At 49.1% G+C, this 13,102-nt stretch overlaps 2 protein-coding genes across 5 annotated transcripts; one reads left to right on the forward strand and one right to left on the reverse strand.

The window, feature by feature from the left end:
- The first annotated feature begins 948 nt into the window (after positions 1-948).
- On the forward strand, positions 949-5,697 carry LOC114769965 (transcription factor AP-2-epsilon-like). 4 transcript variants are annotated; one of them, XM_028963426.1, is made up of 7 exons: positions 949-998; positions 1,567-1,965; positions 2,578-2,632; positions 3,692-3,923; positions 4,696-4,859; positions 4,925-5,063; positions 5,135-5,697. In XM_028963426.1, exons 1-7 carry the CDS (start codon positions 972-974, stop codon positions 5,394-5,396), a joined length of 1,278 nt encoding a protein of 425 aa, XP_028819259.1. In that variant the 5' UTR covers positions 949-971; the 3' UTR covers positions 5,397-5,697. The 4 variants fall into 4 exon arrangements, with proteins under 4 accessions (XP_028819259.1, XP_028819261.1, XP_028819260.1 ...); XM_028963428.1 differs by having other exon boundaries at positions 4,741-4,859; XM_028963427.1 differs by lacking the exon at positions 949-998 and adding an exon at positions 1,100-1,211.
- A 540-nt stretch (positions 5,698-6,237) lies between these two features.
- On the reverse strand, positions 6,238-9,762 carry LOC114770388 (proteasome subunit beta type-2-like). The gene is made up of 6 exons (XM_028964282.1): positions 9,525-9,762; positions 8,979-9,101; positions 8,818-8,888; positions 6,735-6,897; positions 6,535-6,584; positions 6,238-6,429 (listed from the first exon to the last, which is right to left on the reverse strand). Exons 1-6 carry the CDS (start codon positions 9,613-9,615, stop codon positions 6,328-6,330), a joined length of 600 nt encoding a protein of 199 aa, XP_028820115.1. The 5' UTR covers positions 9,616-9,762; the 3' UTR covers positions 6,238-6,327.
- Between the last annotated feature and the right edge of the window lie 3,340 nt (positions 9,763-13,102).

Raw genomic sequence — 13,102 nt, forward strand, 5'->3', positions numbered from 1 at the left:
ATGTTCCGTCTTTATTTTTTATTTAAGATTTATAAAGTACAGGAGCGCCGTGAGCGACTTCTCCGTTCCTGTAAAACGGTCCAGTTATTCGTAAAGAATATGAATTATGAGCTGTTGACAAATAACAACAACTAAAAGGATCTCCATTAAAATATAATTTAGAGATTATTTAAATTATTTGCACTGTAGGCCTTAGTTTACCATTTGGAGTAAACCCAACGGGCAAGATATTATAATAACTTAATTTAGTAATTAAATGTAATATGTTTTATTTAATCATTTTAATTCAGACTCAACATTAATATTTAATGAAGAATAGTTAATCAGAAGGTTGTGGGTTCGAATCCCGATCCGCCAAGGTGCCACCGAGGTCCCCTGGATGAAGGTCCCGTCCCCACATGCTGCTCCCCGGGCGCCCGTCATGGTGCCCACTGTCACCAAGGGTGATACAGAGGACACGTTTCACCGTGTCACAGTGTGGTGTCCGACATAAAGACAATTAATAGTAATTAATAATTACTGTATGGCTATTTACCTTGTTTAGATACATGAGAAGTTAGTGTAAAATGGTGCAGGTTCGACAGGAACGTTCTCCACTAGATGGAGACAGAACTTCAGATCTTTCATCTTTGTCGTTGTGTTCATGGACTTTGGAAATTAGAAAATGAACACGAAGCATCTCATCACCAGATCATCGTGGCGACTCGGTCCCATTTTACTCGAACCCCGAACCTGCTAATAGCGCGTTGTGGGTTCTTTTTATTTGTTCCTCATACTTACTTGTGAAGGGAGCTGAAACAATAAGATTCCCGCTGCTGCTCCCCCCTCCCCGTCCAGACCCACATCTCCCGCCACGCCCCCCTCAAACTCCCACAAAGCTCCGGCCACGCCCCCCTCAAACCCCCACAAAACTCCCGCCCCGACCGCGCTCACCCCACTCCGCGTCCCGGACCCCGATCCAGCCGGACAGGATGCTGTGGAAGTCCCGGAGCCAGCAGGTAACGGTCCGGATATCTCTTTAACGTAACCCCCCCCCCGCGCTCCGCCCCGCCCGCCCGCCGCGTCCCCCCCCCCGGTATAAAGAGCGGCGCGTGCACGGCGACCCGGACACACGCGCTCCCGCGGCCGCGATACGGACGGTAAAAATACAGTAAAATACAGTAAAAATACCGCCAATATACAACATGCTGCTCCACAGCTACTCGGCGACGGTGAGTTACTTTTTACTTTATTACACTTTCAACAATTACAGCCAAATCATTATAATAAGGAGATCGTTTGTATTAAAGTGTTAAAGTATATTTTAATTGGGTCAGGACGGGGCATCGAAACGCGACGTTTATTGCCACATTTTTATTGTCTTTCTCAGCATCTGCTGGATTTTTTTATACTTTCGCCCCGTTTTTCGTTTCGCAGCATTTGATGAAATTTATTTCCCGACCCGGTCCATGTTCTGGCCGCGTTGTAGGAAAATATTCGATTTTCATTCGTTCTGAAGTATTAAAAGTGCTCCGTGTGGAGGGGATTCAGGTGGACCTTCTGACCTTCTTGCCATCTTCTCTGCAGGACCGCGGGGACGCGTCCGGCGGCCGCCTGTCCCAGCTCTCCGCCCTGAACCAGGGCGCCTACACCTCGGCTCCCCCGCTCTGCCACACCCCGGCGTCCGACTTCCAGCCCCCCTACTTCCCGCCTCCGTACCCGCAGTCGTCGCTGTCCTACTCCCAGGCCCAGGAGCCCGCCTACCCCCACCTGCCGGACCCGTACCCCTCCATCAACTCGCTCCACCAGCAGCAGGCCGCCTGGCACTCGCAGAGGTCCCGCTCCGAGGCTCTGGGGCTCGACCCACGGCGGGAGTTCCCCGGGGTGCCGCGGCTGCTCCACGGACTGGGCGAGGGGGCGGCCGCGCTGGGGGAGGCTCCTCTCGGGGTGCACACGGTGGGACACCCCGGCCTGGAGGAGCTTCAGGTAGATCATGGAGAAAAAATCTTCAACAATTTACAGTTTCATTCGTGCGGATTTAAATAGTGAAATAAAGCGCGTCTGAAAACGTATTTTATTTCATGACTGTTCTACATTTAGAATTGTATTTTTTATCTTATTACATCACGAACAAAAAAACGAATTACATTTCAATTGAACCAATTAAATATTTTAAACAATATAGTAATATTAATAATAATGCAAAAGATAGAATTTTTAAGTTATTCTGGTTGGTTATAGAATATGAAAATATATTACAAAATATATTACATTTCAGCAGAATTTTTTTGGTTCTTTTATTTACTTTTACAGGCGTGATAATAATTGATAATAATTTTTTTTTAAATGTGCCGCATTCCGAGAAGCACTTTTTAAAGCCAAAATTCCTCTGCTGGGATTTTACTGAACAAGACAGTTTATTACATCTGATGCTGCGAATATTAGAGATAATTCAGGTACGACTGAAAAAATGGTTAAATGATGAAATGATGAAATGATTTTCATGGTGAAAGGCGGGGTCTTGACATCACGCCGTCTTGACGCCGTTTCGACTATTTTATGGAAATGTTCGACTCAGACTTTGTCTTCTGCACGCAGGCCATGGAGGAGGGGACAGCCCTGGGACTCCTGGACCACTCTGTCATTAAGAAAGGTGAGGACCTGAAAGGTCGGAGGCGTCGTGTTGTAGCGCGAATAAGAGATGAAATTTTTTGGTTTCTCGGTGTTGTTCAAATCTCATAAACATATTCGTAGAGACACACACACACACACATATATATACACTCATAATACATACACTCATAATACACACACACACACGTAATAAATAATTCCGTTTTTTTTCTTTTTCATTTGAAGTCATGAAATCTTCTAACACCGAGCTGCAGACTCCAGCCTGCAGGCAGCTACTGTTAATGAACTGTTCATGGTCATATGAGAGACAGAGTCGGATTAGAGGAGGGGGGGACGCTGGTGAAAGAGGAGTTATGAGAAGAAGAAAAAATCACAGCATGATCATTCCACCCCAAATACCAAGAAATTGGATTTTTCATTTTATTTAAATTCTACAGTTCAAGTCAGAACTGAAGTGAAGAGGCATCCAGGGCCTTCTAGAAGCACCGTCTCTCTCTCTCTCTCTCTCTCCGTCTGTGGTGCGTAGGAAAGGGAACAAACCTGAAAAAATCCCACGTGAATAAGCGGATCTGCGCTCGGCTTTCTGAATGGGGGGGTCTCTGTCTCTCTCTCTCTCTCTCTCTCTTCGTCCCCCGAATCTGTGCTGCACAGCGGGGCGTGCAAAGACGTGCATGCATGCCGCCCACGGAGAGCGAGGAGAACCAGGGGCAGCATCGCAGGTTCCACAATAACGCGCAGAACAGACGGGAACACACACTCACACACTCACACACTCACACACTCATTCAGATGAAGATCCTGCCCACACACCAACTCACCGGCTGAGCTCATGAAAGCAAATTAACGTTTTAAAAGGATGATGTAACAAATCCCCCCCAAAAAAAAGCCGGCGTGATTTTTCCTTCTTCTTCATTATTCCGAAGTGAAAGGCAGTTCAAACCGTAATCGTGTTGCGGAGGAACTGAGAAAATCGGAGATTACGAATGCAATATTCATATCAGATTTTTTAATCTCACGATTTGCTTTAAAAAGGGATCTCAGTGCGGTTATGAGATGTCCTCCCTCCTGTCCCTCACAGTGCCCATTCCATCCAAGCTGAACGGCACGGCCCTGTCCGCCCTGTCCCTCAGCAAGGACGGCCTGGGCCTGGGCTGCGTGTCCAACCCCGCCGAGGTCTTCTGCTCCGTCCCCGGACGCCTGTCCCTCCTCAGCTCCACGTCCAAGTACAAGGTGACGGTGGGGGAGGTGCAGCGGAGACTGTCCCCGCCCGAGTGCCTGAACGCCTCGCTTCTAGGCGGCGTGCTGCGCAGGTGAGCCAGAAACTGGTACTCCTACCGTGTACGGAATTGATGGTAAATGGTGCAGTGAAGAGGGATGCCTGGCAGCCTGCGTTGGCTCGTCACTATTTGTACCTCAGGACAACATAAATGCACTTTTTGTCCTCAAAATTGCTCATATTGAAGCTTTCGGGGACCAATGATTACCCCAATTTTACCCTGATTAGTGTATGTTAGGATTGTACAAAAAAACAGCATTAAAAGTCTTACGTCAACGGCAAATTAAACATTTTTTAAACAGAAGCTAATTTATGAAACAACAAAGAAGCTTTTGCTCTCGTACGTACGAACTACTTGGTTTTTGGTGTGAAGCTGGAGGTCCAGGGCCCGCCGTACAGGTCAGGAGCAGAACGGCTGGTGGAAAGTGTAGGGCCATTTCCAAATGTTCTTTTTTTGACTGGAACCAGTGGATTGTTTGTCGTATTAAAATGACACCCAATGGGTGAAAATTCCGGTCCGGACGCTGTTCACGCTGTAAACGATCCCGGTCGCTGAAAATGTCTCTTAATGATGGGAGATCTGCATAGATGTAAAGAGGAACTCGAGTTCAGTAGAACGTTTAGTAGAAGCTTCGTTCATTCCTAGAAAATATATTATATTACTGTAGTTTAGAACAGTCGTACTGATTAAAGACACAATAAAACTTTACTGGAGTAGAGCATCTAGTGCATGAACAGAAGTACGTTTAATGACATTATCGTTTAAAACGTAGTCGGTAATTATTCATGTTTTATTGGGGATGAAGCGGGAGGATAAATATGAAATGGGGTTCCGCACCATCCTCCCTCAGGGCCAAGTCGAAGAACGGCGGCCGCTGTCTGAGGGAGCGTCTGGAGAAGATCGGCCTGAATCTGCCCGCCGGGAGGCGCAAGGCCGCCAACGTCACGCTGCTGACCGCCCTGGTGGAGGGTACGTCCCCGCCCCGCGTTCTAGACCCGCTCGGGCCCCCCCGTCACCCTCTCTCTGGTCCCCAGGAGAAGCCGTGCACCTGGCCCGCGACTTCGGCTACGTGTGCGAGACGGAGTTCCCCGCCAGGGCCGCGGCGGAGTACCTGTGCCGGCAGGGCGACCCGGACCAGCTGCCCGCGCGCCGCAGCATGCTGCTGGCCACCAAGTGAGTCCCGTCCCGGCTGTTGCGTTGTTGTCGGGGACGATGTCTCACCCGCCTGGGTTTTTCCGCCGCAGGGAGATCTGCAAGGAGTTCGTTGACCTGATGTCTCAGGACAGGTCGCCGCTGGGCGCCGGGCGCCCCAACCCGTGCCTGGAGCCGGGGGTGCAGGGCAGCCTGACCCACTTCAGCCTGCTCACCCACGGCTTCGGCACGCCGGCCATCTGCGCGGCCCTCTCCGCCTTCCAGAGCTACCTGGCGGAGGCCGTCAAACTGCTGGACAAGGGCGAGGGCGGCGGGAAGGGCCACCACGACAAGGACCTTAAACACCGCAAGTAGGCCCCGCCCCCCACGCCGCCGCACGGACTGCTTCTCCAGGGGGACCTTTCAGTATTGAGGCCGGCGCCCCTCCACGGGCCAGAAGACGTGAAGACCATATCAACGTGAAGATCTCACGCTGCTGGGAACGGGACACGCCTCGCCGGGGCGGGGCCACGTAGGGACCGGTAGTAATTTAAACAAAGCGTGTGTCATTTTGTACTTCATGTCGTATGTTTACTATTATTGTTATTAATGTTATTATTGTATTACGATATAAATGTAATATATTATTAAAGAGGGATGATGAATTCTGAACGAATTCCATTTTGGGGAGGAGGTGATTTTTCAAATAAATCAGGATGCAAAAGCCGAGTGAAGTCACGTCTGTCAAATATACTTCAAAAATCAGGAGGATCTGAATACGGACAATATAAATTAGGAACATTTCCAGAAGTCATCACTTCGAAGATCTAAATTAAAAGTAAAAACTGCACGAAACGTTCCTTTTTATCTGTAACGAGTTCAAAATTAACTGACGACTGAAGAAGTCATTTTGTACAATCGTGAAATGTTGGTTAAAAATGGCGACTCCCGCGTGGATGTGAAGGAGGCTGCTGTGGGGTCCCCAGCCCCGCTGCACCCTCTCGCCCCATCTGCCGCTCTACCTTCCCTCACCTCCACACCTCCACTCCCTACCTGCCACCTCCCCGCGCCTCCGGGCAAACACATGCTGCTCCTCCCGTCAGATTCCGGGGCGCCGGGGAGCGGGGGGGGCGCTTCAATGTTTATTAATCACCTGTCTGAGGAGGAGGAGACGCTCGTCCAGAGCAACGCAGCCAAATAAGCAGAAACACACACGTACGGGACGCCGTCTTTATTGGAACTGAGTCTGCGGTAGAAAAGAAGTCACGTTGGGGCTAGAGGGGGGGGGGGGGGGGACAGGAAGTCATCACTTGGAAGCCAGAGGAAGCCTCTCCATGTCGTGGATCCCGTCCTTGTCGATTAGACGCACGGTGAAGGAGGGCAGGTTCAGGATGAAGCGCCTGTTGAGCTGTCGGGAGGAAGGAGATTTTCTTACACACATATTCAATACATATTCAATATTCCACATATGGAATAATATATATACACGTCAGTTACGAAGTAGACCTCCTACCTCCTCCACGCACTTCTTCAGCAGGTCCACGGCCTCGTCGCGGGTCAGATCTGCACACACACCAAGAATTAAGAACTGAGACGACCCCAAATCGTCCCTTTGTTTCCTTCTTTGACCCTTTTTGACCTTCTGTAAAGAACCAGCCTGCTTCCCAGTAACGGGGCGAGTGCGTTACGAAACGCGGCAAGTTTGGGGCGCACCTGGTCGGTAGTATCGGTCCAGGATGGACAGGGTGAGAAAGGCCCCGTATCCATGGGCGGCGAACGGGGCTTTGGCGAGAGCAGACAGGTAGTCCATGTAGTAGAGGCCGGGACCGTCGGCCTCGTCGTAGCCGGCGAGGAGCAGGTTCACGTGGTACGGGGTCTAGCCATTCCAACGGGGCGCAGAAGAGAAAAGAGGAAAAAAACTTCACCACAATGCCTGTAAAAACCCCACCAACACCCAATCGCTGTTTTTCATTAACAACTTCGGTCTCGAATTGAACAAAACGCGCGTTATCAACAACAACAAGCGCTGCAGCCGCCACCCAGCGTACGTAGGTACGGGGGGGGTGTGAAAGTGCGCCGCGACACGGCGCGGGGCGGGTGGGGGTGTCATGGTCTGGGAGGGGTCGTGGTGTCACCGGCAGTGTGACATCTGCTGAAAGACGGCACCCCCACCGCTCTCGACACCCCCACCCGCCCCGCGCCCTGGAGCCATGCCAGGTCTCATTAAAACTTCTGCTCGTCTTCTCGCGGCTTTCTTTGGCCTGCTCGGCTCTTACTCGCGCCCTACTCCGCTCATACACACTCTCGTCTAATAAGAGGATCATTATTACTGCTGCAACGCAGCCTGGAATACAAAAATACTCTCATTTACGCCCGTATCCAGTCAGCAGTTACAGGGACAGTCCCCCCCTGGAGACACTCAGGGTTAAGTGTCCTGCTCGGGGACACGGTGGTAGTAAGTGGGGTTTGAACCCGGGTCTTCTGGTTAGTAAGCGAGTGTGTTACCCGCTAGACTACTACCAGCCTGTAGTGACATGGACAGTCCCCCCTGGAGACACTCAGGGTTAAGTGTCCTGCTCGGGGACACGGTGGTAGTAAGTGGGGTTTGAACCTGGGTCTTCTGGTTAGTAGGCGAGTGGGTTTCCCACTAGACTACTACCACAATAAGTTATGAGTTGATCACAATTCTGCGAGTGACACATTTGGACAGAATTGGTGAAGGGAGGACCACGGTGTTCCAGGACGGGCTTTAATGTCTCTGCACTTTCCAAAATCGAGCCATCTTATTCAGTTGTGAACATCTCACGTGTCGTTACTACGGACAACAGATATTTAATTGTGGAATTCTATATGGAATATTCTGCAGGAGCTTCTTTGGCACAGATTGGTTTAACCGCGATAAGGAGGTGGCGTCCCTCAGCACAGTTCCACGTCTGTTGCCACGCAGGAGGCCTACCTCCGGTACGCTCCCCGCGGAGAAGTCTGAAACACCCACCGAGGGGGAGCGCCATGCCAGAACTCACCGGATACCCCCCCAGAGCTCCACCCCCTTCCCCGAACACCTGCCCGTCTTGCACAATAACATTAAAGCCACCGGTGGCACATTAATCCAGCCCGGCTTCTGGGGAGCCGCGGAGGGGGAACCAGAACTGAGACCATCGTGAGGAAGGACGGAGTTACTCTCCGTACCGGCGTCGCCCCTCGATCTACTGTATTAAACGTTCATCTGTTGCGCAACTGGGGACGCTCAGAATTATTAGTGACAGCACAGTCAGGCCCGGTAGGAAGTAAAACGAACCCCCCGACAGACGGTGGAAGGAGGGACGGGGAGCAGAGGTACCATCTCTAGGTCCGGTTGTTTTTTTTTAGTTAGGCCTGGTCGGTACACAGTGCTCTGGAGCTCCTCTGCTTCACCTCCAAATCCCAGGGGTTCGAAACGACTCCAAACGCAACTCGTCAAACTTAGAAAACTCCTCTGACCTTTCAGCTCCGTATTTAATGGCCTACTTAATCTCAAAAAAATAAATCTATACACGTATAAAAAAAAACAAAACTGAATAAGCATATCTGGTAAGTAATGAGTCTATAAAATGCGGCGTGTGCTTCACTTATAGCCCCCCCGTCCCCTGAGGGACCCCAACTTCCCCAGCCCCATATTCCCAGGCCTCCCTCACCAGACACGCTAATTGGTTTTTCTAATCACTTTCTCCCTTTCGCTATTGTGACAGAGAGCAGCCGCAGTCTTCCTAACACATTCAAATCAGACGGGGACGGAGGTGACGGGGACGCCACTGACCCGGCTGCGAAGGTAGTCCGCCAGGTTCTTCCGGGTAAAGTTGGCCGCCGCCGCAGGACTGAGTTCGTAGCCTGAGTGGAAAAATTCACGCCACATTAGATCCCACGCAGGAATATAATTTCATTTAATTTCAGATGGTGTTTAAAAAAAAATAACCTTACCGTTCCGCATTTTGTAGAGCTGGACGTTCTTCTGAATGTATTCTGCGAACTGTACCGTGTCCCCGGCTTCACCCACACAGAGGAGCAGAATCTTCTCGCTCAGTTTGAACATCTTGTCGTAGTCTGTGGGGGTTCAAGCAGCATTTTACACAGAAACCCCGTCAAATAAAGCGGACTGATCCGCGGCCACGCCGCAACTTTACTTTCACTTTCAGCAGATCGCTCAGAAGTTCCAGATCGCGGCCGCAAAGTCCTCCAGACAAATTCTGCAGTTTGGTCATTTAAGCGGCTGACATCGTAAGAAATGAAAAGAAACCCCATTTTTGGTGTTTGGAAAGCAGGCTGATTTCACAGCGGCTTTAACAGCTAGCTTCCATGCTAACAGGCGGCTCTTCTACAGCAACGTTCCCTTAAACCACGCAAACAAAAAGAAACTCCTGTAGATTATAAAAAAAAAAAACTTTGGGCTTTTTTTTTTTAAAGAGTTATCAGCCACGCCGCTGCTTCTCTTCTGTTCCAGAATGCTATGCTATGCTAGCAACTCACCGTGTTTCATCTGGATGATACTACTGGCCGCGACATTATCCGCGGCAACCAAGACAAAATCTGGGCCCTGGATCCCGATGAGATACTCCATAATGTGTCCACGGTGGTTTAAATTATTACACAAAAATGAACCTGCCAAAAGCCAAAATACAACAGGCTGCGCCGCTCGAACGGGCTATTATTACACAGCAAAAGAGAGCGGCGGCGCAGGAGTGTGACGTCACGAACCGGCGTCGTCCCTGAACACGTGACGCGTCATCTGTAGGAGTTTATAGCGACACATGTCCGCATTTTTAATAAGTCTGTTCACTGATGTGCTACTGTATTCTGAACTAAAATGCTGGATTTAGGTTTACTACAATTGTAATAATACACATTAATAAATGTGTAGTATTACATTTCTATACACACTGCTCTCTATATGAACTACATCTAGAATATTCTAGAATACAGTAAATGTGTATTATTTATATTTTTATGTATGTGTATATATACACCATATTGTAATTACTGGATTCAATCAATTATGATGCAGTCATGTATTCACGACCAGAAATTAATTCATAGCCACAATCAAATGATAGGAGGGGCAAATATGAAAATCATGATCATTCTTGAATTTAAATTTTGCATAGCCCCATTTTTTTCACTTCTGATATGTTCACTAGGTGCCCTACATACAACTGTGGAGGAATAAAATATGTTATCGTCTTCAGTGCAGTCGTGTCCTCTCATTTGCCTTCATTTTGGGGCAAGTGACCTCAGGGCACTTCTGTATTTTTGATAGCCTGCAGTTTAATTACAATATTCCTGTTGACTTGGATTTTGTTGGATAAGAAACAGGGTTTTAGTACTAATTTTAATTTCGTTAACTCTCTGTTTCTCTCTCAGCAGTTGTCGCCGTTCAGCCTGACTGCTTCGTTAGGACTCATCATTTGCATTCAGATTAATTATCTAATTACCGGCGAATGACCAGCGGCCACGCCACACTCCCGCTCGTCAGCTCTGAGCCTGTAATTATTTTAATCATTTACTTTCATCTGGAGCGTTTGTGCTACACTCCTGTGTTTAGAGGCCATTCTTAATTACCCTGCCAAGACTCTCTCCTTTTCATGAGACACCCGTGGCAATATGATCCAAGAGCGGTGACAGTGCCGAGGAAGCTCCCTGCTCCGGCTGCTGTGCTCGGCTCTCCACCCCCCATCCATCTCTCTCCCCACAAGCCCCCCCGCCTCCTACTTCCTCCCATTCCCCCTTTATCGCGAGCACACACAGGAACTGCCCCTGGGCTTCAGTGCTCTGACTGCTAATACGCTGACACACATGCACACACACCACTATCTGGCTGGAAAATCTATACACCTCTTTTTACCAGCCCTTTATTTAGTCCAGCACCGCCCGGCTCCGTCCCTGCTGCATCTGGTTTCTGTCCATCACAAAAGACAAGGGTCAAACCCCCCCCCCCCGTGGACCACTCCAAAATCGCCACGAAGTTTACTGGACGAACGGGCTGAAACTGAAACACACACACACACACACACACACATGCAAATGCTATGTGTCTGTGTTCAGTTGTGGATGATTTGGCTCAACTAATTCACCGGATTTTATTTCAACTTTGTGCAGCCTGAAAGATTGTCAGATGCATCTGATAAAAAGCACTCATCCCACAGTAAATTAATTAGGTTTCTTTCTGTTTTAATTGGAAAGTGGGATAATATTGTTGAACACATCTACATATTCATTTGTGGGTGATATGAAAGTGTCTTGCATGCTCCTGATAAACACATTCCCGATTAAAAAAAAGGGCCTTCAGCCGCGCACAGTCTCCTTATAAACTCCGTTTATCTGTAATAATGAAATTCCACCTTTCTGCCAGGGATTCTGCAGGAGAAATAAAGAGAACCTGCTTCTGCAGACACGCGCTTTGTGCTGCGACAGCCCGAAGGGACAGCGGTCTGAGTTCGGGATTACGGAAGTGTGGCCCGAGGCTGAGCTTCTGGAGCAGGCCGGGGTCTGAGATTAGCAGCAGAGATGATGTAGGGGACGGGAAGGGTGCCTGGATCATGAATACGAGCAGAACCAGGGGCTCCAGACCCTAAATGAACCTGCGTGTCTGGTGTTGACGGAACCCCAAAAAACCCCCTCTGAATATAAAGTTGATGCAGCCTCTTCAACACATTGTCCTGGGCCTTATCTCCACAACTCGAGGCCGTCGGGGGAATTGGGCTTCTTTAACGTCGCCGTTTTCGCGCATTTGCATCCTTGAAGAACTGCTGTTTTTCTCCCCGGTTTAATCTGCAATTTTACGGCGTTGAGACGGGGACGCCGCGCCCCCCAGAGCGCCTTTTGTTGTCCCCTGTCGCCGTTTAGCGGCGCCTTTGCCGGGGAGGACCTGGGCACCAGAGATCACTTCATCTGAAGGGGCGGAGGGGGGTAAAAAAAGAGCAAGTGAAATGAAAGTGACAATCTCTGAAAGAATTCCTCCCGGCAGCTGTGCGGATCCGCCACCTTCCCGCCTCCGCCGTGTCCGGCACACGCACCTGCCGCCCCGGGGGCCGTGTTGCCAGATCCGGACGCCCGAGTTCAAATACAAATACAAATAAAAAAAACCAAACCTCCGTTCTAATAGCGCCACATTCTACTGAAGGACGCGATACGGGGTTTAAATCCGAAGAGAAAACGCACCTTCGACGCAGTTCGTTTAATCCACTTTTGGGGAGGTTGGCGTGAAACGCACGATTTTGGCAACCCGACGAGGCGGCGCGGATTATTCATGGGCGTGGCGCGGGCGGCCTGCTCTCAATGCGGTCCTCTGAAAACCCTTTATGCGTGAAAAAGTCCCTTTCATTCTCCTATTGTCCAACACGTTTTTATGGGACAACATTGGGCTTTATGAGGTCTCGGGATTTACATTGCACTCCATAGAGCGGCATAATCCTTTCAGCCGGTCGCCGAATAAAAGTTTAAAACCTGCTGTTTTCATATTTATTAGCTGGTTAAAGCGGCCGAGGCAGCTGAGAACCAACAGGCTCTTTCTCCCCAGAAATTTACATCCTTCGCCACCCTTTTGTTCAGATTAAAACTTAAATATGTCAAATGTCAAAATGAAAATTCAAACATTGCTTTTTTGGGAAAAGGCCTCAGTTTCGATATCTGACACTGAAAAATTTCAAGATATTGAAAACTGTATTTAAACATCTTGGCCTGATATGTAGTCAGGTACTAAACGGCTCGATGTCAGAAGGTGTAAAAAAAAAAAACGATTATTTTTGTGATCTAGTTACTAGTAAAATATTATGACCTGAATAACTGGATGTGTAGATCTTTGTTAAACTGTCCTGTCACTATAACAGAGGCCTAAGGAACAGTGGAACGTTCCCATTAACCCTCAAATTCCACAAATTTCAAAATTCACACTCAACTGCTGTTCATGACAGATCATCCCAGATCCCAGGACACTGAGCACAGAACACACACACACACACACACACACCTACGGCCAATTTACAGTCACCAATGGGAGGAAACCAGAGAACTGGGAGAGCATGCCAACTTCACGCACAAAAAACACACAA

Source organism: Denticeps clupeoides, chromosome 20, assembly GCF_900700375.1.
Source record: "Denticeps clupeoides chromosome 20, fDenClu1.1, whole genome shotgun sequence".
Taxonomy (NCBI): Eukaryota; Metazoa; Chordata; class Actinopteri; order Clupeiformes; family Denticipitidae; genus Denticeps; species Denticeps clupeoides.